This window comes from Salvelinus sp. IW2-2015, linkage group LG4p (assembly GCF_002910315.2).
Source record: "Salvelinus sp. IW2-2015 linkage group LG4p, ASM291031v2, whole genome shotgun sequence".
NCBI classification, from domain to species: Eukaryota; Metazoa; Chordata; class Actinopteri; order Salmoniformes; family Salmonidae; genus Salvelinus; species Salvelinus sp. IW2-2015.
The window spans coordinates 19,962,613-19,987,418 of NC_036841.1; the positions used below are offsets into that span (position 1 = coordinate 19,962,613).

General features: G+C 43.4%; 2 protein-coding genes across 3 annotated transcripts; one reads left to right on the forward strand and one right to left on the reverse strand.

The window, feature by feature from the left end:
- Positions 1-1,798: 1,798 nt before the first annotated feature.
- On the forward strand, positions 1,799-9,907 carry LOC111960680 (C5a anaphylatoxin chemotactic receptor 1-like). Its single transcript, XM_023982812.2, has 2 exons — positions 1,799-2,036; positions 7,276-9,907. Exon 2 carries the CDS (start codon positions 7,288-7,290, stop codon positions 8,341-8,343), a length of 1,056 nt encoding a protein of 351 aa, XP_023838580.1. The 5' UTR covers positions 1,799-2,036; positions 7,276-7,287; the 3' UTR covers positions 8,344-9,907.
- Positions 9,908-13,739: 3,832 nt separating this feature from the next.
- On the reverse strand, positions 13,740-23,399 carry LOC111960681 (dapper homolog 3-like). 2 transcript variants are annotated; one of them, XM_023982813.2, is made up of 4 exons: positions 22,984-23,399; positions 16,420-16,552; positions 15,926-16,039; positions 13,740-15,730 (listed from the first exon to the last, which is right to left on the reverse strand). In XM_023982813.2, the coding sequence occupies exons 1-4, from the start codon at positions 23,212-23,214 to the stop codon at positions 14,277-14,279; spliced, it is 1,932 nt and encodes a 643-aa protein (XP_023838581.1). In that variant the 5' UTR covers positions 23,215-23,399; the 3' UTR covers positions 13,740-14,276. The 2 variants fall into 2 exon arrangements, with proteins under 2 accessions (XP_023838581.1, XP_023838582.1); XM_023982814.2 differs by lacking the exon at positions 22,984-23,399 and adding an exon at positions 21,694-22,959.
- Between the last annotated feature and the right edge of the window lie 1,407 nt (positions 23,400-24,806).

The following is a 24,806-nucleotide window of genomic DNA, read 5'->3' on the forward strand; positions in this document are numbered from 1 at the left end:
ACACACTAATCTGGATTATCTCCTGAAGCCTTTTACCAGTTTATTACCCCTTAGCTGACAGTTCCACCCCCCCCCAGATACGGAAAACCTGTCTTCTCTTATCTTCACAGAGTTATAGCTTAGTGGTTCAACCATAGGTTAATGATCCCTTCGATTTCTTTAGGCACACACACAGACATTCCTTTCTACCCCCCTACATGCTACCTAACAAATAATCCTAATGGTTAARTTTCTGGGTAGAATTATTTAATCATTTATCTTAACCCTTGATAAAATATTCTAACAGTCATGTAATTCCCTTCCATTTGAGGAACCAGTTCAAGCACCGAGTAGAGGTCTGTGGAAAAAGGAACCACCCCAGCAGAGAGGTCTGTGGAAAAAGTGTAGTGGAAATTCGAATCATTGTTTATTGTCAGCGCGCTGGAGAGGTTCCAACCAACTCAATGCACCATAGTACACATGTCAATCAGGAGCTCTCCCTGGGCAGTCCCAGCAGTTGTCTTATATGCGGCTATACACAGACAAGTTATATTTGCATGATTTAGCATAATTAATGAATCATTAACGTTCTGTTTCATGTGACAGACCAATACTGGTTCATAACATGTGACAGACCAATATCTCACGAGGCTTCTTCTCTCTAAGCTGAGACCTTGAAACTGAGATATCTTTTCTTCTTTCTCAAAACAAGGTCTGGGCTTACTGCCAAATTGCAGCTACTGAGATTGAGGATTTGTACAGTCAGCCACTTGCATGAACACCGAAATGTGTCTATACAACAGCACATGAATAGAACACAGCAATTAGTTATCAGAAAAGCAAACAAAAAATCCTTTACAATAGGAACCTCCCCAGCATAGAGGTCTGTGGAGAAAATAACCACCCCAGCATAGAGGTCTGTGGAGAAAATAACCACCCCAGCATAAAGGTCTGTGGAGAAAAGAACCACTCCAGCATAAAGGTCTGTGGAGAAAGGACCACCCCAGCATAGAGGTCTGTGGAGAAAAGAACCCTCCAGCATAAAGGTCTGTGGAGAAAGGAACCACCCCGCATAGAGGTCTGTGGAGAAAAGAACCACACCCAGCATAGAGGTCTGTGGAGAAAAGAACCACCCCAGCATAAAGGTCTGTGGAGAAAGGAACCACCCCAGCATAGAGGGTTGTGGAGAAAGGAACCACCCCAGCGTAAAGGTCTGTGGCGAAAAGAACCACCCCAGCATAGAGGTATGTGGAGAAAAGAACCACCCCAGCATAGAGGTATGTGGAGAAAGGAACCACCCCAGCATAGAGGTATGTGGAGAAAAGAACCACCCCAGCATAGAGGTCTGTGGAGAAAAGAACCACCCCAGCATAGAGGTCTGTGGAGAAAAGAACCACCTCAGCAAAATGTTGAGAGCACTGAGTTTGAGAGCTCAGATGAGGATTCTTATCCAGTATTCATCAACAAGCCATGTAGGGATGAAGAGAGCAGATAGAGTAGCACACAGCTAGTATCAGATAATAGTGAGGAACAGGGTCAAACTTCATTGTGAAGGAGTGCCAGCCAGCCTGTCCTCAGGGAGACCCCAGAAAAGACAGGCATAAATATGGAAACAGCTAAGGGCTCAGAGATAAAGTGGACACTAATTCATTGGGGTCACCCATGACCTTGACATCCTAACCTATAACACTTTAGGGCTGCCAAGCTCTTATCAGGATACAAACTAGAGATGCTCAGATTTCTTATTTTTTTAATCYTTACTAATCAGTGTGACAATATTTAGTGGGGGTTGCGTCTTTGCCCATATAGGTAGATTGGGCATGTCTATATAGTTATATGGGTGTTAGTCCAGTTCTCAGGTGTTCTCATGACCAGTACTATGTCATTTGTGTTTGTATCTCTCCCTGTATATTTGGCAATGCGTTTTTACAATTCCTGATCATAAGGAGGTGAGGTCATGATTGGGTGAGGTGCTAAAGAAGAACAGTTCCTATTTTTTCTGGTTGTGTGTGGAGTCATCAACAAGAGGACATCGAGCCATACATCTGAAAACTAAGGTAAAGTACAACCTTAATTGTAACCTTAATTTTACAGTGTTCGGTGATTGATTATCTGATTGAAATTATTTCATTTTAGAGGTATTTTGCACTTGAATTACTTAAATGTCGTGTAAAATGCTGACTGGTCTTGTATCACTTTATAAAGTGTGTTTGTGTTATTCCTCAATTTCAAATCCTGTTGAACCCTGTTATCACAACTAAGCCATTCCAGCATTAATGAAATGTTAATTTCCTATGGTTATTTACTTTGGTCTTGATATGGACAATTACGGATTGAATCTAAAAAAAACAGTGTGAATAAACAATAGCAACTAGCAAGTCATCATAATAGTATGTAATGGTAAAAGGGGGGATACCTAGTCAGTTGTACAACTGAATGCCTTCAACTGAAATGTGTCTTATGCATTTAACCCAACCAAGATCATGCTTTCAATGCTTTAACAATTATACCATTCCATTCAGGGATTCTTGAAAGTCAGGACAATCCTTGTCTGGCAGTGAAACTTTATAGTTGAAAAAAGAAGAAGATTTTGTTGCATTATTTGAGCTTATTTTTAAAGGTCTGTGGAGAAAGGAACCACCCCAGCATTTTTAAAGGGGAAGATTTGCTTCAGGAAATTCCAAAATATTTTCAATATTATTCATTTCCATATGCCCAGAAATGCCATTATCCGGAGCAAAGGATCCTAATTCCAAACTCTGCTTAGAGTAGATATTGCAGATCGATTGTAGATATTGCAGATAGATTGTAGCTTCTATCAATGTAATTGTCTGCATCACTTCCAATCTCCCATATATATTTTTGCAAATACACACATGCATATCTCTCCTAAAAATGTGCATTAATTCAAACGAACTGAAGAGGGATCTTATGTCATTTCTTGCCCTCTGACTTCAAATGATATTTCTCTCAAAACTGATTCCTAACAAATGTGTCGGGAGATTTGTGACTCTATTCAATACAGAAGTTCAGTGTTACAACTTGATTGAAATTTAAAGGCAATGTTCCCACTTTAGCAGAGACTGCATTCACGGTAAACGCTGCATACAGTATGTCGGCTAAAACAGAAATTACCTTCATTTCTAGCGTGCAAGCTGTTACGCTTCAACGAGACAGATTGAACAGAGCCGTTGGTTACCTCCGTCAGATTAGTCTGAAATCCTAAATGAATCAGGAATGAGCCGGGTCAGCTCCACCATAATACCCTTCATGTCCTCATTACATGTAGTGTAACAAGGTGGCCTGTAAAGTGCTCTACTTTTGATAGAATTAAACAAACAATATTGAAATCACCATGGTCTGTGATGTGGTGAGGTTGTACCCAGGTGCAGAAAAGACAAGAGAGAAGGAATCAGTGGTTAAGGAAATATATAATACTTTACTGAGAAATGGTAGCCACAGGATCACAGTACACTGGGGGGGACAAACACTAAGTCTCAAACTCACTCAGGGGACGAACGMACGCACGCACGCACGCACGCGCACACACACACACACGCACACGCATGGCTGCGCCCCTGCCCAGGCAAGTGAAATACATAGATTAGGGCCACGAGAACTGTTGAAAGATAATTTAATGTTCATTTCTCTACCATAAGCCACATCCAACGTTGTTTTAGAGAATTTGGTAGTACGTCCAACCGGCCTCACAACCGTAGACCATGTGTATGGCGTTGTGTCGGCGAGAGGGTTGCTGATGTCAACGTTGTGAACAGAGGTATGGGCAGGAATAATGAACACAATTGCGGACAATTCCCAGTCATGTGAAATCCATAGATTAGGGGCTAATTAATTTATTTCAATAGACTGTATTCCTCATATGAACTATAACTCAATCAAATCAATGAAATGGTTTCATTTTGCATTTATATTTTTGTTCAGTATAGATTAAGATAGGAATGAATTTTGGTTCAAATATGTTTATTTTAAATATATATTTTCATCGAACTTATGTTAACTCCGTCAGACACCTTAAAACCTCTACGGACCCCCCATCCCGGATCYGGGATCATCCTCATCAGAAACGCTGACTAGCATAGCCTAGCCTAGCGCCACAGGGATATCATATAATATAATTTCATGAAAACACAAGTCCAATACAGCAAATGAAAGATAAACATCTTGTGAATCCAGCCAACATGTCCGCTTTTTAAAATGTTTTACAGCGAAAAACACAAACCCATATTTATGTTAGCTCTACCACAATAACCCAACACACAACGCCATTTTTTCACCGCAAAGATAGCTTTCACAAAAAACCACAAATAGAGATAAAATGAATCACTAACCTTTGAACAACTTCATCAGATGACAGTCTTATGACATCATGTTATACAATACATTTATGTTTTGTTCGAAAATGTGCATATTTATAGCTACAAATCGGGGTTTTACATTGCAGCCATGGTCACAAATGGCACCAAAAACAGCCAGAATAATTACAGAGAGCAACGTGAAATACAGAAATACTCATCATAAAACTTTTATGAAAAAATACATGTTGTACAGCAAATGAAAGATAAACATCTTGTGAATCCAGCCAACATGTCCGATTTTTAAAATGTTTTACAGCGAAAACACAACATATATTTATGTTAGCTCACCACAATAGCCCAAAACACAACGCCATTTTTTCACTGTAAAATAGCTTTCACAAAACCCACAAATAGAGATAAAATGAATCACTAACCCTTTGAACAACTTCATCAGATGACAGTCTTATGACATCATGTTATACAATACATTTATGTTTTGTTCGAAAATGTGCATATTTATAGCTACGAATCGGGGTTTTACATTGCAGCCATGGTCACAAATGGCACCAAAATGTCCGGAGAAATTTTAGACAGCCACGTAATCTAACAGGAAAAACTCATCATAAACTTTGCTGAAAAATACACGTTGCACATATAATTAAAGATACACTGGTTCTTAATGCAACCGCTGTGTTAGATTTAAAAAAATAACTTTAGTACAAAGCACAGCATGCAATAATCTGAGACAGCGCTCAGCCATTCTCCGCCATGTTGGAGTCCAAAGAGTCCACAAAAATACGAAATAACATCATAAATATTCCCTTACCTTTGATGAACTTTCATCAGAATGCAGTGCCAGGAATCCTAGTTCCACAATATATTGTTGTTTTGTTTTAGAATGTCCATTTCTTCTGTCGAATTAGCAACTTTGGCTAGCATGGTGGAGCTCACGTGTCCATGAAGATTTTATGCATGAACGAAAAATTCAAAAAGTCATAATAAAAGTCAAATAAACTGGTCAAACTCAGTTGAGAGTTTGGACAAAGCCAAACAGGAAGGATATAACCCCACCCACTTTGCCAAAGCACAGCCCCCACACCACTAGAGGGATATCTTCAACCACCAACTTACCATCCTGAGACAAGGCCGAGTATAGCCCACAAAGATCTCCGCCACGGCACAACCTAGGGGGGGGCGCCAACCCAGACAGGAAGATCACGTCAGTGACTCAACCCACTCAAGTGACGCACCCCTCCTAGGGACGGCATGAAAGAGCACCAGTAAGCCAGTGACTCAGCCCCTGTAATAGGGTTAGAGGCAGAGAATCCCAGTGGAGAGAGGGGAATCGGCCAGGCAGAGACAGCAAGGGCGGTTCGTTGCTCCAGAGCCTTTCCGTTCACCTTCACACTCCTGAGCCAGACTACACTCAATCCCACTATGACCCACTGAAGAGATGAGTCTTCAGTAAAGACTTAAAAGTTGAGACCGAGTCTGCGTCTCTCACATGGGTAGGCAGACCATTCCATAAAAATGGAGATCTACAGGAGAAAGCCCTGCCTCCAGCAGCTGTTTGCTTAGAAATTCTAGGGACAATTAGGAGGCCTGCGTCTTGTGACCGTAGCGTACGTGTAGGTATGTACGGCAGGACCAAATCGGAAAGATAGGTAGGAGCAAGCCCATGTAATGCTTTGTAGGTTAGCAGTAAAACCTTGAAATCAGCCCTTGCCCAGGAAGCCAGTGTAGGGAGGCTAGCACTGGAGTAATATGATCAAATTTTTGGGTTCTAGTCAGGATTCTAGCAGCCGTATTTAGCACTAACTGAAGTTTATTTAGTGATTTAACTGGGTAGCCGGAAAGTAGAGCATTGCAGTAGTCTAACCTAGAAGTAACAAAGCATGGATACATTTTTCTGCATCATTTTTGGACAGAAATGTAATGTCCAACAACCTGATTTTGCTTTGTCATTATGAGGTATTGTGTGCAGATTGATGAGAAAAATATATATTTAATCAATTTTAGAATAAGGATGTATAGTCAAGGTGTCTGAATACGTTCCGAATGCACTGTATGTTTGTAACGTTCCTGACCTGTTTTCTGTTGTTTTTGTATGTGTATATGGTCAGGGCGTGAGTTTTGGGTGGGCAGTCTATGTTTTCTGTTTCTATGTTGGTTTTGGGTTGCCTGGTATGGCTCTTAATTAGAGGCAGGTGTTTTGCGTTTTCCTCTAATTAAGAGTCATATTTAGGTAGGGTGTTCTCACTGTTTGTTTGTGGGTGATTGTCTCCTGTGTCGTCGATGTATGTACCATACGGGACTGTTTGGCTGTTCGTTCGTTTTGATGTAGTCTGTTCCTGTCCGTGAGTTCTACGTTTAGTTAGTTTAATTCATGTTCAGGTTTCGTCTACGTCGTTTTCTTGTTTTGTAATTTTGTAAGTGTTTGTTTTCGTGTTGCCATCATTTCAAATAAAGAGATGGCTTATTTCCCTAATGCTGCGTATTGGTCCACTGATCCTTCTCTCCTCTCCTCATCTGAGGARGAGGAGGACAACAGCCCTTACAATGTTGCAGAACAGTGAATAAATATTTTTTCTGAATATTGACAAACCACTGATGAAGGTGATCCTTGAAACAGACATATTTGTACCTCTAAAAATAAAAGTTAAGTACAATTATTTGTAAAGTATAGAAGATTGTTCAATTGAAAATCCCCAGTAAAAACAGGTCTTTCAGCACTCTGACGGAGATAACATTAGACGAAATTATGTTTTATGGAGTTGACAAAAATGAATTATTCTTCATCATTCAAGTGATATACAAAGTATACATTTTGTTTTCCCTCAGTTGCTTTATGATTCCAAAACCTAATTTTAARAAGTTTAAAAAGAGATTGTCCCGTCTTTCAAGAATACCTGTATTATTGTATTGATACAATGCTATTATAGGAACTATCATACTACTGTCTTTCCCTTCCCCTCAACAGTCATCTCCAAGCATGGATGATTGGAGCTCGATGTTCACTGATGATGAGTTGAGGCTCCTGAACTTAACTGAATTGGACTTTGTCAAGCCTGAGGACCTTGGTCCTGTGCTGGGGCCCCGTCACCTGTCCGCCCTGGTGTTCTATAGCTTGGTCTTCCTGCTGGGGGTCCCGGGCAACGCTCTGGTGGTGTGGGTGACGGGCTTCCGCATGCGGCGCTCCGTCACCTCTCTGTGGTTCCTCAACCTGGCCCTGGCTGACCTGCTGTGCTGTCTGTCCCTGCCGCTCCTCATGGTGCCCTTGGCCATGGACCAGCACTGGCCCTTTGGCCCCGTGGCCTGCAAGCTGCTCAAGGGACTCATCTACCTGGTCATGTATTGTAGCGTGCTGCTGCTAGTACTTATCAGCCTGGACCGCTGGCTGCTGGTCAGCTTGCCCGTGTGGTGCCAGAACTGGAGGAGGCCTCGCAAGGCCACCTGGGTATGTATCGGGTTGTGGCTCCTGGCCCTGCTGGGCAGCATCCCCCAGTTTGTCTACGTGAAGGAGGTCCAGCTAAGCACCAGTAAATCAGAGTGCCTGGGATCTCACACTATAGTTAGCGGCTGGACTATCACTACAGTACGCTTCCTGGTGGGTTTTGTGATGCCATTCATCACCATCGTGGCGTGTCATTGGGTTGTGTATAGCAGGGCCGGGCGGGGGTCTGGGGTGGGGTCTGGGAGGGTGAGTGAGGTGCGCTCCAGACGCACCTTGAGGGTCATTTTTGCTGTGTTGCTGAGCTTCTTCCTGTGCTGGGTTCCACTGCACATATTGGATTTCCTGATCCTATTGACCCCCCGGCACTCATCGCACAGCGCCAACGTACAGCTGGCCCACACCCTGGCCCTCTGTCTTGCCTACTGTAACAGCTGCCTCAACCCTCTGATCTATGTGTGTCTGGGACGAGGCTTTAAGCAGAGTATCAATCGTTCCCTGCGCAGTATGTTCAACTTCGCCACCGAGGAGCCGCTACCCAGAAAGAGCATGTCCAGGAGCACATCAGAAAGAAACCAGGAGATGAATATTATGTAAAGTTCTCTGTGTGTGTGTGTGTGTGTGTGTGTTTGTGTGTGTGTGTGTGTGTAAACCATGAGAACCTGCTGAGTCAGAGTGTTTTGTGACATTAAAAAGTGCTGAGAGACGTGATTCGAATCCAATGTTGTGCAACAGAACAGGAATATCTGTAATATGTTTCCGCCAGCAATCACACTTGTGCAATTTGATTTGGCTTTATCTGTATTTAAGGGCTCTATTCAATCAGATCCGCTTTAGCTGACATCCCCAAAGAGGTTGTTTTGGCGGTGTGAGAGGTGAAACTGCGTTAGAGCTGTCAAATCCACAAGTGGATCCTGGCATTGCAGTATACCTGAAGCGGACATTGCCATTTGCTACATAGAGTCGCACGAACAGAAATCCCATGCAGTGGAATGTGAGACAGTGGAATGTGAGATATAATCTATACCTCAATTAGGCTGATAGAAATCCTCATTATTTTGTTTAATGATTTTCAACTTGACTGTGTGGCTTCATGACAATGATCAAGAGCAGCTGCTCACCGATTGGATAGCTCTAATGTATTTACACCTCCAAAATATCAGCTATGTGAGTTTTTGTTAACGCTTGATCTGATTGAATCTAGACTGTTGCGGGTTACCCTGGGGGTCGGGTGTGGGGCCACACCAGTGCCATGATTACTGTATATATGTGATAACCTTTGTATGCTTGCAATGCGCAATGATGGAAAAGTACTGGGTAAATGGAGCTATACTGCTTTAGTTCTCAGGCTGTGAATTGTCTGCACCTGCTGATAGTCACACAGGCTCAAGGCCGAGATAGCAGAGTGAGAAACCACAGTCTAGACATGTTTTTCTCATCTTAGATACTTTGTATCTAATCCAATGCAACAATGTTAACTTCTTAGTAATCCCTTCGCGCGCCAATCCCGTTAACGGGATTGATTTGACAACAACCAGTGAAATAGCAGCGAGCCAAATTCCAAAACAGAAATACTCATAATAATAATTCATAAATCATACAAGTGTTATACATCGGTTTAAAGATGAACTTCTTGTTAATCCAGTCAGTGTCATATTTCAAAAAGGCTTTACGGCAAAAGCAAACCATGCGATTATCTGAGGACAGCGCCCAGCATACCAACACATGAAAATCATATTTCAACCCGCCAGGCGCGACACAAAAGTCAGAAATAATGATATAATTCATGCCTTACCTTTGAAGATCTTCTTCTGTTGCCACTCCAATATGTCCATTAAACATCACAAATGGTCCTTTTGTTCGATAAATTCTGTCTTTATATCCCCAAAATGTCAATTTATTTGGCACGTTTGATTCAGAAAATACACCGGTTCCAAACCGCGCAACATGACTACAAAATATCTAATAAGTTACCTGTAAACTTGATCCAAGTATTTCAAACAACTTTCCTAATACAACTTTCGGTATTTTTAAACGTCAATAATCGATTAAATTTGTCTGTGGAACTTGTTCATTTTATGTCTCAGTTGTTGAATCTTATGTTCATACAAATATTTACACATGTTAAGTTTGCTGAAAATAAACGCAGTTGACAGTGAGAGGACGTTTCTTTTTTTTCAGAGTTTACTTTACTTTGAGAAATTTTACCCCAAAGTTTAATTCAATTTTAGTAAATATTCACTTATGTGCACTCTTCCATACCCAGGACCTTAAAACGTATGGATTTGATTCCATTCTTGAGCCAATAGTAAGCGATTTGAAAGTGCTTGAGACTGAGGGTATTGAAGTTCCCTTCTTCAGTGGTTGTATACATGGCAGTATTGTCCCAAGTAACTGGAGATAATCTTGGTAAACATTGCCTGTTTGGTTGTGTGGAATTGTTTAGTGCTCGTTATTGTTGCCATTTTTGCCTCACTGAGAATGTGAATTTTCAAACTGTGTTCTCTGAGGATGACCCAAGAGTGACTTTACGAACAAACACATGCACTCAGACCATTGTCAAATTCTTCAGTCAAACCCAACACTACCTCATGTGTACGGTGTGAAGCATGCTTGCTTATTGAACTCTGCAGTACTTCAATACTACAGACAATTCTTCTGTTGATATAATGCATGACATTTTAGGAGTTGCACAATTTGAGGTGTAACTTGACTACTGTAGAGCTGTTCTGTGAAGGGAGTAGTACACAGCGTTGTACGAGATCTTCTGTTTCTTGACAATTTCTCACATGGAATAGCCTTCATTTCTCAGAACAAGAATAGACTGACGAGTTTCAGAAGAAAGTTATGTTTCTGGCCATTTTGAGCATGTAATCKAACCCACAAATGCTGATGCTCCAGATGCTCAACTAGTCTAAAGAAGGCCAGTTKTATTGCTTCTTTAATCAGGACAACAGTTTTCAGCTGTGCTAGCATAATTGCAAAAGGGTTTTCTAATGATCAATTAGCTAATCCAAGTTTATCATTTTAAAAGACTAATACAACGTGCCATTGGAACACAGGAGTGATAGGTGTACAGAGGCCCATTATCAGCAACCATGTAGATATTCCATTAACAATCAGCCGTTTCCACCTACAATAGTCATTTACAACATTAACAATGTCTATACTGTATTTCTGATCAATTTGATGTTATTTTAATGGACAAAAAATTTGCTTTTCTTTCAAAAACAAGGGAATTTCTAAGTGACCCCTACCTTTTGAATGGTAGTGTACATTTTTGTCTTCTAATGCCTCTTAAGGGGAAAGTAATCTAAAAGTAACTGAATGTAATCAGATTACGTTACTGAGTTTGGGTAATCCAAATGTTACGTTACTGATTACAATTTTGGACAGGTAACTAGTAACTGTAAAAGGTTACATTTAGAAAGTAAGCTACCCAACCCTGTCACAGATACACAGCATTCCAGTTCTGGCATAGGAATGGCCTGGTGTTTTTCAGTGACCTCTTTTTTTAATAACACACGTGTCTCATTTGAAACTCTGAGTGTTGACCATAATATTCCCAATACCCACTTTTTTTTAGGTATYTCCAAAATCGTGGCTTACCTAAAAAAATATTCCCCTTCATTTCCGCTCCTGCCTTTTAAAGTGTGTAGTTGAGAGGTGCTTAGACCTTAACCCCTATCTGAAGAGCACAATATCCAGGTTATACAACATGATACAGAACATGAACCTGCCTTCCTGGGAAAATACCAAGTCTGCATGGGTGGCGAGCTACCCGATGACATTATGGCAACGTAGTATAGAGCGATTTCACATCTCATAATTTTGCATAAGGCACGGTTTCATTAATTTCAAAGTCTTACACCGTCTCCATTACTCAAATTACAGACTGTTAAAAATATATTCAAATGCCTACCTAAAGTGTTTGAGATCCTATCAGAGTTCAGCAACTGTGGGGCATATGTTTTGGTCATGCCAATCTCTGAGGAGGTATTGGGACGCCATATTTGAGGCATTTTCATATCTATGTAACATCTGTTGACCCCAATCCGTTCACTGCTATTTTTGGTATACCACCTTTGGATTGTACTGTTACCACCCACCAGATGAATGCAGGAGCATTTGCTTCACTTCTAGCTCGCTGTCTTATCCTCTTTTAATTGGAGGTCGGCAAGACTTCCTTCTCTTACGTAGTGGGTTATGGATGTGATGTCATCTCTGCCACTTCAAATGGTTAGATACATTTTGTGCAGGGGTCCTGAGAGAAGTTTGTCCTGACTTGGTCCCCTTTCATTGAACATGTAGAGAGCCTATTTTTCATAGTTTAGCTCTCACATTTCAGTATAGGCAGTCAGGTCCTGTGTAAGTGGCTGTGATTTGTTAATAGGAATCCACTGTTACTGTCATACCTGTTTTACCTTTGTTATATTTACTATTCTGTTCTCTGTTGCCTTGTTGTTGTCTCCAGCCACTGTATGGACTGGATTCTCCTGGTCCTGAGGGCCCGGAGGGTGCAAGTCTTTGTACTTGCCCAAGTGATGGAACACTTGATTAAATTTACCAACTCATTACCAAACTTGTGACTGGAGTCAAGCGAGTTGGATGGGGGGGCGGGGATGTGTGCCCCGGGGCCAGGACTGGGGGACGCTGTCATAAGCCAGATGGTGTTTGAGCTGCTAGTGGAGAATGGCTGTAATTTTTTTCAGTACAGGCAGTTATGTCAGTGGCTACGGTGTGCAGATAGGATTCCACTATTATTGTGACACCCATTGTATTTTATTTTCTCTTTTGTGTTATTTAATGTTTTGTATTATTATAATGTTTTTTTGTGTAGTGCCTTGGTGGGTGCGATAAAGGACTGGGGATGTTGTAWTGATGTCAATGTCTCCATGTTCTCAAATTTGAAAATAAATATGTGATATAGATATAAAAACAAAAGATTTGAATCCAGTGTTGTGCAACAGAACAGGAACTTCTGCCCTCTCTGTAATATGTTTCCGGCAGCAATCACACTTGGCAATTAGATTTGGCTTTATCTGTATTTAAAGGGTGTTTTCGATCAGATCCGCTTTAGCTGACGTCCACAGAGGTTGTTGTTTATGCGGTGTTGGAGGTGGAACTGTGTTAGCTGTTAAATCCACAAGCGGCTCCTGACATTATTCCTAAAGCGGATATTCTCTTTCACATATCATCTGTGGTAATCAGTGTCCCTTTCTCAATAAACCACCCCTGCATTCCCTAAAAAATAAATTTCACAGGTGTCACTTTGAAATGATTGCTAACACTTTATTTGCATAGTTCACATGTAGATGCTCTAGACTAACTATCTACTAACCTCATCCTTGACTTAAAGTTAACCCTTGGCCTAACCTTAACCTAACCCTTATTCTAAATCTAACCCTAACCGTAAGCCTACAGATACAATCTATCCAAATAAAGTGTGACTAAATTGTTTATCATTCACAATCTCTGTGCTCTGTGCTTGCCTAAAGATGAGGGGGTTCAACCTTGGGACAAAGTTATTTTTAAGTTAAAAGGGTAAGGCCCAGGTTAGGGTTAGTATTTTCTACCATACTCTCAATCATGCACGAAGTGATGGAATAATGTCATTGCATTTCAGAATGAACAACTTTTTCATAACTTGGTCTGTGAAAATATGCAGAAGCAGATGTTTGGAGAAAGATTAAGCAAATCTTGCTGTAAATTTAAGGTGGTTTTACTGATATACCATAGGGGGGCGACATTGTATACTTTCTGTTATATAATGTTGCACACTGAAAGCATTTTAGGCTGCCAGAGAGGCTATGACTACACAGGCAGCTCAATTCTGATCTTTTTTTCACTAATTGTTCTTTTGACCAATCAGATCAGCTCTGAAAAATATCTGATTTGAAAATAACTATTTATGTGTGAGAAATATCCAGTAGGCATAAATGAGTCCGCCACTCCAGGTTGAATACTAGAAAGTGTAAAATGAAACAAATGGCTTAAGAGACCACAACATCTTTATTTACAAACTACATTCATACAAACAAGGCCACAGGTAGGTATTTACAGAAGTGTGTGTGTGTGTGTGTGTGTGTGTGTGTGTGTGTGTGTGTGTGTGTGTGTGTGTGTGTGTGTGTTGACCCCTCACTGCAGTCGCCCCCTACATGGCCAGTGCTACAGACATTGGCTTCAGGTCCAGGCTGCAAGGTGGTGCAGCTAAGAGAAGAGAGGTAGCAGTTCACTTTCAGGTGTCCATATGTGACATGGCAGTGTTATCATCAGAGGATGACTTCATTAGACAAGTTGATGGTTAATGCACATTCTGATGATGGTGAAATGTGGTTTAGCTAGATATCATGATGCTGATCTTAGGCCAGTTACAGACATCTTAGTTTTTCCTGAAGGTAAAATAACTTCTGATTTTATGACAGTGCTGCATGAACCAGCAGAGGTAGACAGAGGGTGTAAACTGTAGGTTATGTAGGATGAACCATCAGACTGTGCAGGATATGAGCAGTAGAAGCAGTGACATATTTTCAGACTGTGGTCATGACTTTGAGAGAGCCCGCGCGGAATCGCAGAATCTTCTTCTTCAGGGCGTGAGAGGCTTTGATTTTGACAAAGGCCTTGGGCTGCGAGGAGGCCTTAGGGGAGGAGGAAGAGGAGGAAGCGGAGGGGGCCAGGCAAGGGGGCAGCTGCTGGGGCCATACCAGCCCCCCCTCATCAGAATCACTGGAGAGAGAGCTGGAGGCAGGGGAGTACACCTCACTCATGCTAGACTCTGACTCCCCAGGGGTGGCCCGCACATAGCCCTCTCCCCGACACAGAGGTGCTCTCTCTGGGTATTCTGAGAGGCAAGGCTGGGCATGGACCTGGGAGTGGTGGTTGGGGTTGGGATGAGAGCAGGCCTGGGTGTGGCGGGCCCTACGAGGTGGGCGTCTGTGGGCCTGCTCACCCTGGGTCTCCCCTTCCTCCTGGCTGAGCTCCAGGGTGGAGCACCAGCGTCGCCCCCCAGCGGTGTTCCTGTGCTGGGGGCCTGCATATGGGACCTGGCCCCTCTGGTGCTGGGGGTGCTCGGTTGTGCTGTACCTGCGCTTAGGGAGTGCCCTCTGCCCCATCAGACTGTTCTCAGACTGGGAGTGGCAGGTCTTGTGGCCAGGCTTCTTGGAGCTCTGTCTCTCCTCATGGCTTTTCTTCCCCATGGCCCTGGGCTTTGAGCTGCTCTGGTCTGGGGACACAAAGGTTCGGCTGGGCTTGGAGGGCTCTAGAAGATAGTGTGAGGGGGAGCATTCTGGAGAAAAGTGTGAAGGGGAGTGTACAGGGGTGTACTGGGCACTGACCAAGTGGTTATATGAAGCCGGGGAGTTGGGCAGCGGGTAGTGCTTGGGAGAATCAGACGCACTACTAAAACAAGGGTCCAGAGCGCCACAAGTGGGGTCCAGGGAGGGTGGATGGGCCCCGGCCAGGGAGTGGGGTCTGATGTGGGGGTAGGGTAAAGACCGATAACAGTCCTTCTCCATGGATGGGGCCTCTCCCCCCCATTCCTCCCTGTCTAGCGAGTCACACCACCAGGCCTGGCACTCAGGGTCAGGGTAGAGGTCCTGTGGGTCAGAGATGCAGTGCTCGGAGGTGTGAAGAGTGTGTTTCCTTCGCAGGCTGCTCTGCCTGTTGATGCTGGAGGAATAGGGGATGGAAGGGTCAGGCCCCAGGCTGGTACGAGGCATGCAGGGCCGGGGTGAGAGCGCGTAGCGATGGATGAGACCCAGGATGTAGCCTTTAACCCTCATGGCCTGCTGGAAATCCTCCTGAGTGGCCTGGTCCTCATCCTCCCAACCCTGGGCACAGTGTAGGTCCCACTGCCAGGGCTCCTTGGCCGTACCCTCCTCAGCGATTCCCTCAAGGTGTGGGTAGGGGGCAGAGAAGGAGAGGGGAACAGTGGCATGAGGGGCTGGCTCCATCAGACTCTCACCTGTCAGCTGTAGGGCATATCCTGTAGACAGAGAGCACAGAGAGAAGTCAATTGATCAATTGACGGGTTTATTTTACTACTGATACGAGTACTTAATGCAACTAAAATAATGATGCAATAAAGTAAAGACAGTCCATGGTATTGTTGCTATGATACCATGAACCCTATTGTGGTTGAAAGAGAGCTGTTGATAGTGGAGAGTGGAGCTGAACTCACCCAGAGACTTGGGCCTCTCTGTGCTGCTGAAGCCCCAGCCAGGGTGGGGCTCTAGGAAGTCAGAGCGACAGGAATGCCCCTTTGGAGACTGGCTCTCACTCGACTCATAGAACCCTGGGAAACACAGATGATGTCACTCATTAGACCTCTATCAGGCTTTCTCAAACCATATGCTGACAAAACTCATTTCCAATTTTTTGTCCCTTTCACAAACCACAGAACAACTAACAGTAGCAAGAAGGGAATGAAAACAGCATTTGTCAAAACTAATGAAATGTTAGTCATTATATATGTACTTCGGGAAATATAGGGCCACAATTCTTGTAAAAAAGTACACCGAAAATATACAGAACATGGGTCAAACACATGCAAAAAATAAGTTAAATTAAAGTGTATACATTAAGAAAAATATAACTACACAATGCCCCTCTGATGTGGTTCAGGGGTTAAAGTTCAAAAGTCAGAGAATTAAAAGGTGGTAGCATGAGGAGTACCTGAGCTGGGCCGACTGTTCCCCATGTCCCCTTGGGTCCCCTCATAGGTGACATCATCTGTGTCCACTCTCAGCTCGCCTACCTGCTGTTCCAGTGCCAGCATCAGCCCCCAGGGGGAGCTCTGGAGCGCACTCTGAAACAGACCAATACACAAGCATGATCACACAAACACAAGACATACAGTACCAGTCAAAAGTTTGGACACACCTACTCATTCAAGGCTTGTTCTTTATTTTGACTATTTTCTACATTGTAGAATACTAGTGAAGACATCAAAACTATGTCTTCACTAGTTTGGAATCATGTACTAACCAAAAAAGTGTTAAACAAATCAAAATATATTATGACAGCTTTGCACACTCTTGGCATTATCTCAACTAGCTTCATGAGGTAGTCGCCTGGAATGCATTTCAATTAACAGGTGTGCCTTGTTAAAGGTTAATTTGTGGAATTTCTTAATGCGTTTGAGCCAATCAGTTGTGTTGTGACAAGGTAGGGGTGGTATACAGATGATAGCCCTATTTGGTAAAAGACCAAGTCCATATTATGGCAAGAACAGCTCAAATAAGCTAAGAGAAACGACAGTCCATCATTACTTTAAGACATGATGGTCAGTCAATCTGGAAAATTTCAAGAACTTTGAAAGTTTCTTCAAGTGCAGTCGCAAAAACCATCAAGCACTATGATGAAACTGTCTCTCATGAGGACCGCCACACGAAAGGAAAACCCATAGTTACYTCTGCTGCAGAGGATAAGTTCATTAGAGTTAACTGCACCTCAGAAATTTGCAGCCCAAATAAATGCTTCACAGAGTAACAGACACATTTTAACATCAACTGTTCAGAGACTGCGTGAATCAGGCCTTCATGGTTGAATTGCTGCAAAGAAACCACTACTAAAGGACACCAATAATAAGAAGAGACTTGCTTGGGCCAAGAAACACAAGCAATGGACATTAGACCGGTGGAAATCTGTCCTTTGGTCTGATGAGTCCAAATTTGACATTTTTGGTTTCAACCACCGTGTCTTTGTGAGACGCAGAGTAGGTGAACGGAAGATCTCTGGATGTGTGGTTCCCACCGTGAAGCATGGAGGAGGAGGTGTGATGTGTGGGGTTGCTTTGCCCGTGACACTGTCAGTGATTTATTTAGAATTCAAGGCACACTTAACCAGGATGGCTGCCACAGCATTCTGCAGCGATACGCTATCCCATCTGGTTTGCGCTTAGTGGGACTATCATTTGTTTTTCAACAGGACAATGACCCAACACACCTCCAGGCTGTGTAAGGGCTATTTGACCAAGAAGGAGAGTGGTGGTGCTGCATCAGATGACCTGGCCTCCACAATTACCCAACTCAACCCAATTGAGATGGTTTGGGATGAGTTGGACCGCAGAGTGAAGGAAAAGCAGCTCAGCATATGTGGGAACTACTTCAAGACTGTTGGAAAAACATTCCAGGTAAAGCTGGTTGAGAGAATGCCAAAAGTGTCTAAAGCTGTCATCAAGGCAAACGGTGGCTACTTTGAAGAATCTAAAATCTAAAATCTATTTTGATTTGGTTAACACTTTTTTGGTTACTACATGATTCCATATATGTTATTTCATAGTTTTGATGTCTTCACTAGTATTCTACAATGTAGAAAATAGTCAAAATAAAGAAAAAGCCTTGAATGAGTAGGTGTGTCCAAACTTTTGACTGGTACTGTACCTAATTATAAGTCAATGTGAATTATGACTAAGTGTAGTACTTTTTCCATTTAACTGGATGACAAAAACACACTATTTAGCTTATACAGATAACCTTATACCGAATGTTTTATTCCCACCTTTGGATAGTGGAGGTAGTATAGGCCTACAGACATTAGTGTGCATGACCGCATGGGCKGCATGCATGCTACTAAAGCCCCATTCCAGTTATGTAAGATACCTGAGGATGCAACTAGCTGGAACATGAATGATTCACTGTAGTGGGAAATGTGTTGAGATGTTATTTTTGTGGATGCACACGCAGCAGGACACACACAAATCATACACCAGGGAGGAAGAAAAAGTGCAATTGGACATGCTTGTTCAAGTCAGCCAGGCAATTTCAGGTCATCTGAAGAGCACTCACAGCCAACACACACTAGCTACGCATTGCCTCCCCAGCACACACACACACTTCAATTTGCCTATTATGACTGTTGCTACATTATGTCATTTTAACAGATATCAGCAAAATGCTGTGACCTCCTCTACATTACAGAGTCTTGGGGATGGAGAGGCTGTTAGTTGTCTAACAGGAATTGCTGTGTGTGTGTGTGTGTGTGTGTGTGTGTGTGTGTGTGTGTGAGAGAGAGTGTGTGTGAGAGAGAGGCTTATTTCAAAAAGGATGTAGCTGTACACTGCTGGAATGCAAAGAATGTATTAAAAGTGACCAAGGTTTCAGCAGCAAGCGGACTCCATCAGAGCGTGGCAGGGAGGGGAAATTCTTCCTTGAATTAAATGAGAGTATGTAGAGCGTGCAAAGACAGATGAATGAAAAATTCAGTCTGTCATTTTGTCATAATAAGGAGCCAACCTTTACCTGAGCCAAACCAGCATCATACCAATGCAAGCTAACATAATGAGCTAGACAGTATAAAAACACTCCACATACTGTAGATCCCAATTTTCCTATTCAGATGCTGAGTAAAAAAACAACAAGCAGCACCATATCTGGTCATGAGGTTGGCTGCTGTTTTGGTCACTCAGCAGCGCTGGGTCATTTTTCTCAGGCAGACTCGAGTAGATCAGTGTGATAGAAGCGCTGTGTTTGTGAAGAGACAAAATACCCAAGCCAGGCTGTGTCTACCTAAGCATCCATTATGCAATAAAACCTATTGGAGAGATGCTTTCTGTCACTAAACTAATATCAAACACGAAACCATGTATTATGGTGGTTAGTAATAGGTGAGTGGAAGAGATCTCCAGGTTTTATAGCTACCTGAGTGCGAGCAAAATAAATAATACAAGGAAAAAAGGAGGAAGAGAGTGTATTGGAAATCAATATATCCATGACACACTTTCACCCAATTGATCATTAGGCCTAGGTCCTCCGGCAAGCTCACATGGATCTAGAACTAGCAGGCACTGTGACAATTAGGCTGGCTAATTAAAACATAATGACACAGAACACAAACAAAGCTTTGAGGACACACACACAGGACACATACACAAACATAGCTGACTTCCAGAGTGTGTAGCTCTGTAGGGGTCTCATGCGGCTCCCTTTCATGACGATACTTTTGATTCTGATGCATTATTAATTAACGCCTCTTGGCTCCCAGATCTCATAACGCACACTGCCTGGTGTCATTACTATTTGACTGCATCTTGTGCTCTCTCCGGTGGAGAGAGGGATGGAAGGGGAGCAGCCAGGCAGCTTCGTGGCAGCACACAGACATGCATGCACACACACACCATGTTTACATAACAGGCGTGAATGGGGCAAGCAGGCTGCACACTCCAGCCTCTGTGGTCTGCCTCCCCAGAAAGGACAACAGGCTCTGAATGGACTCTATCCAGCTTGACTTCAGTCAGTCAGTGCTCAGGTGACACAGCTGCTCAGAGCCTCCAGACCAGAGGGAAGCTAGGTTAAAGGGACAAAGCCCGAGCCCAGGCAGTGGTCACTCACCCACCCATATCATCAGTCACTCAAAGCCCTGAGCCCAGGAAGCTCTCACCCATCCATATCATCAGTCACTCAAAGCCCTGAGCCCAGGAAGCTCTCACCCACCCATATCATCAGTCACTCAAAGCCCCGAGCCCAGGAAGCTCTCACCCACCCATATCATCAGTCACTCAAAGCTCCGGGCCCAGGCAGCTCTCACCCACCCATATCATCAGTCACTCAAAAGCTCCCGGCCCCATCACAGACTCTCAACCACCCATACATCACCAACCTCAAAGCCCCAGAGCCCAGCAGCTCTCACCCACCCATATCATCAGTCACTCAAGCTCCGCCCAGGCAGCTTCTCACCCACCCAAGACCATCAGCCACTCAAAGTCCCAGGCGCCCAGGGCACCTGAGCTCTCACCCACCCAGATATCAGTTGCTCAAAGCCCCAGGCCCTGCAAAGCTCTCAACCCACCCAGAACATCAGCCACTCAAAGCCCCGACCCAGAGCAGCTTCTCACCCACCAGACATCAGCCACTCAAAGCCCCGGGCCAGGCAGCTCTCACCCACCCAGACATCAGTCACTCAAAGCCCCGGAGCCAGGCAGCCTCTCACCACCCAGACATCAGTCACTCAAAGCCCCGGACCCAGGCCACTCTCACCCACCCAGACATCAGCCACTCAAAGCCCGAGACCCAGGCAGCTCTTCCACCCACGCCCAGAAACAGTCACTCAAAGCCCCGGGCCCAGGCAGCTCTCACCCACCCAGACATCAGTCACTCAAAGCCCCGGGCCCAGGCAGCTCTCACCCACCCAGACATCAGTCACTCAAAGCCCCGGACCCAGGCTGCTCTCAACCACCCAGACATCAGACACTCACTGCTGAGAAGGGAACTCACACTAATGATGTGGCACTCTATGGAAGACATGGGCACACGGCGTCTTAGACATGCCCAAATGACCACACACTGAGGCCAAGCACATAGATCAATAGAGACGCAGATGTATGCACTCGCACACACACAAGTCTATCGACACACACGCACACACGGGCTTGCTAATGCTTGCACTCTCCAAACACACACAGCATGGTGGCTCAGAGTGGGGTCAATGTCTTGTGCTTTACCAGCTGCTGTCTGGCATGGCATGGCTGTCAGCAACTACACACTGGGCCTCTGGGCCTATAGAGAGGACAGGAGGCCCTGGGGCAAAAGCAAAGGCCAAGGAAACTGTCCCCAACACTCCCAGGAGAGGGCAACATGGGTCAGTTGCTTCTGTGTGAACCTGCCTTAAATCGCCCACACAACATAGACTCTCTACATGCAATATGAGATTGGGTCCAGTGGGAAACACAGGGAGAAGTGGTGATTGAAGGGCTCAATAGAGGGGGTTCAATTAGACATTGATGTCACATAATTCTCCAACCAATAATCTCCAATGAATTTTCTGCGAAATTATTTGCATGCTTGGAAAGACAATGAAGTTAATATCTGTCAGTATCTATCGATCCAAATGGACAGATCCCTCAAATGGACCGACCGGAATGACTTAATGAAATGTGCACAACAAATTGCGAGAAAATATGCGGCATTTAGGGGCAGTCACTCGTCGCACAGTGTAAAAAATAGTATTTACCATCACCGTCGAAGCGGAGCCAGTTTGCTCTGCGTTGACATCTCATTGGGTGATGTGTTCCAGTTGTGCATTCAAAGCGGCGGCCGAGGTGCATGATTCGCCTGTCGGCGCACCGAGGCCCTCGTGTGCATTAGTATTCCTCTCCATATGCGCCTATTGTTTGGGCMGCGGCGGAGGAGAGGAACGTGGGGGGAAGCTGGGAGGAGAGGGAGGCGGCTGCTTTAATTTCTTTCACCCTCTTTTATAGGAGCTTTCTATTGAGAACAGTGGGCCGTGTGCGAGTCGATGGTGTAGTGTAGTCTAAAGGCTACTAGCCTGTATATCTTTCTTTTTTTAAAGATAGAGGGCTGAAAATTGGGCGTAAGGAGATAACTGTGACATCCCATTCATTCCAAAGAAAAACATGTATTTTTTTAAGTGTTTTATTTTTTACAAAAGCCCATTTTTTCTATAATAGGCTAATGTTAAGCATGCGTAATAGTTGCCATCACGGATAGCTAACGCTCTTTTTTATTATTTGGGATGACATCGGTTGGATGGTCGGATTCGCTGTACGCGTGGTGATTTGAGTGATGGGACACGCATCACGCCCACCTCTGGCATCATAGTTCCTAACGTTAGTTCCCACAAGGACATCGAAAATCTCCACAGTCTAAAGAAACGTGCCTCATAACTTATATCTAAATCATATCATATATGATGCTATACTATTAATATCAGATGAAAATGTATTTAATACAAATGTAACTATTCACATGTCCTATCAGCTCCCATTATGAACTCATTTGAAAAATAAAAGTAAACGAATGAATATGTATAAACACTTGCTAAGTAAAATACAACATAAATGTAGGACCATGCAGGGAACAATGGGTCATTAAACGGTGGACTGCAAAAGACGGGTGCTCCAACCCCCATTCCGTTTCCCCAAGGCATATATTTGCAGCCGAAGGATGGGAACGATTAGATCCTTTCAGATGGGGATACTATTAATCAAGTTAAGTAACTTTTCTTGCAGATACGTTTCGTCGCTGGACAATAGGCACACAAAACCAATGCATTGTCCACTAACGGGGGGAAACAAATCGTATTTTATATAGGCTACGTAGCCTATCCCTCTATAGAGCCTAGGGGTAAACTGGGGGTTAATCGCAGTGGCGACCGACCACCCTGGTCGAGTAGCCATTCTGTGCACTACAACAATGTTCCTACGAGGTGAATTAGCCTATCTATTTGTCACATAAAAAGGCAACAATGTCCAAACTACCTCCACCTCTTTTAACTTCTTACCAGATGACGTCTCAATGTCAAGTTCTCTTGCCCCCAGCTGCTGAAACCCGATAGCTCGTTCCTTGTGTAATTTTCGGGCATGGGCTCCCCCAGGGCCAGAGCACCGAGGACCAGGCACTCCTGCCTCTGCTTGCGGAGCTCCAGCTCACAGAGTCCGGTCAGACTGGCCTCCATACGCTCCTTATTCCGACTGCGCTCCGCAGTCATTGGGAAAGAAAAGGCACCGTACATGGTTCCAAAACCTTTTCCAATGGTTTGATAGAAACACCTGAATTACTTACAATATTTATTTTACAAAATATTATTGCTCAAGTCCTTATCTTGTTGTTTTTTATCCCCCTTGTTGCAACCACTTTTGTTCTTCATCGCACATGTGGATATCCAAGCTGATTTCTTTGCATTAGGTTAGGCTAAAACGCTGGTTGCCTATTTGCAGCATGAGTGCCTGTGGCTGTGCGCTATACATTTTCTATTTCGCAGCTGTCAGACGTAGAATGGTGTGATCCGCCCTCCTCCACAGTCTATTGGCTCTGATATCGCAGTCAGGATTTCATCCACCCCTTGAAATCTAGCCCCAATTGTCATTTGATTAAGAATGCTATGTGTCTTGGTGGGATGGCTATAGCCCATTCCCTATGTATTTTCTCATTAACTTTACGCACTATACATCTTCCCCAGCCATGCACACTCGAATACTGTGGGTTGAGGCTGGTTGGATGGTGTCATCCTGTTGATGGCATGCTTCATTAGGTCATTTTGAATGAAATATGACGATAAATAAGAGGGTCAAGAGATATGAACTGGCCAATAACCCTTATCATCAATGGTATCGTTAGTCATATCCCACCCAGTAAGCAACAGGAAGTAACAAATATATTTTAGACATMTTTTCCAGAAGTTGCCATCAGGTGCAATTTAGGTGCTGAATGAAAGATGAAAATACATTTAAAAAAATACCTATTTTCCAGATGTTGAAAGTACAAAATGACTTTGAAAATACGTCATTTTTTGTCATTGATTCTATGACTAAATTTCACCTGCACATACTGTACATTCTCAATTAAGTAAGCATGATATTACAAGAATACTTTTCCAAGCCCATTAATATAAGAAAAGAGGAGACAACTGATGATTGCACCAGAATATTTATTTTTGTTCCCTTCTGTCACATCCACTGGCAGCAATGATGTTCAAACCTATAGAATAAACCAATAGACCACTCCAACTAGAATAACATTCTCAGTAAGGGTGGGCCAAACCTATAGAATAAACCAATAGACCACTCCNCACTCCAACTAGAATAACATTCTCAGTAAGGGTGGGCCAAACCTATAGAATAAACCAATAGACCACTCCAACTAGAATAACATTCTCAGTAAGGGGTTACATCATTTTTATTGTATTGCTATGACTGTTATATGTTGTTGTGTATCTATCTACCTTAGTTGAGTCTGTAAGTGACTCCGGATAAGAGTAGATAGAGTACATTAGAGTAAAGTTGGGAAGAATACAGTACCCTATACTTTTCATTACTGTACTCTACTGTCCCCTAGCTAAAAAAGGTTAGCTGATCTGGACATTTCTGACAAGTTATAAATAGCTTTGTAAGGTATGCAATGACTGACATGACAAGAGGAAAGCTGATGATGCACTACCCAATTTCGAAATTGCACCTTGTGCATTCTATTACAACTTTCAAGAGTAAGTTGAAAGCCGGACTGAGTTCTTAAAATGTGTATTATTTTATTATTATCTTTTCTATGCCACTTTATGTTTACATAGCCTACAGGTACTCATCCATATGTATTTACCGTACTCTATAC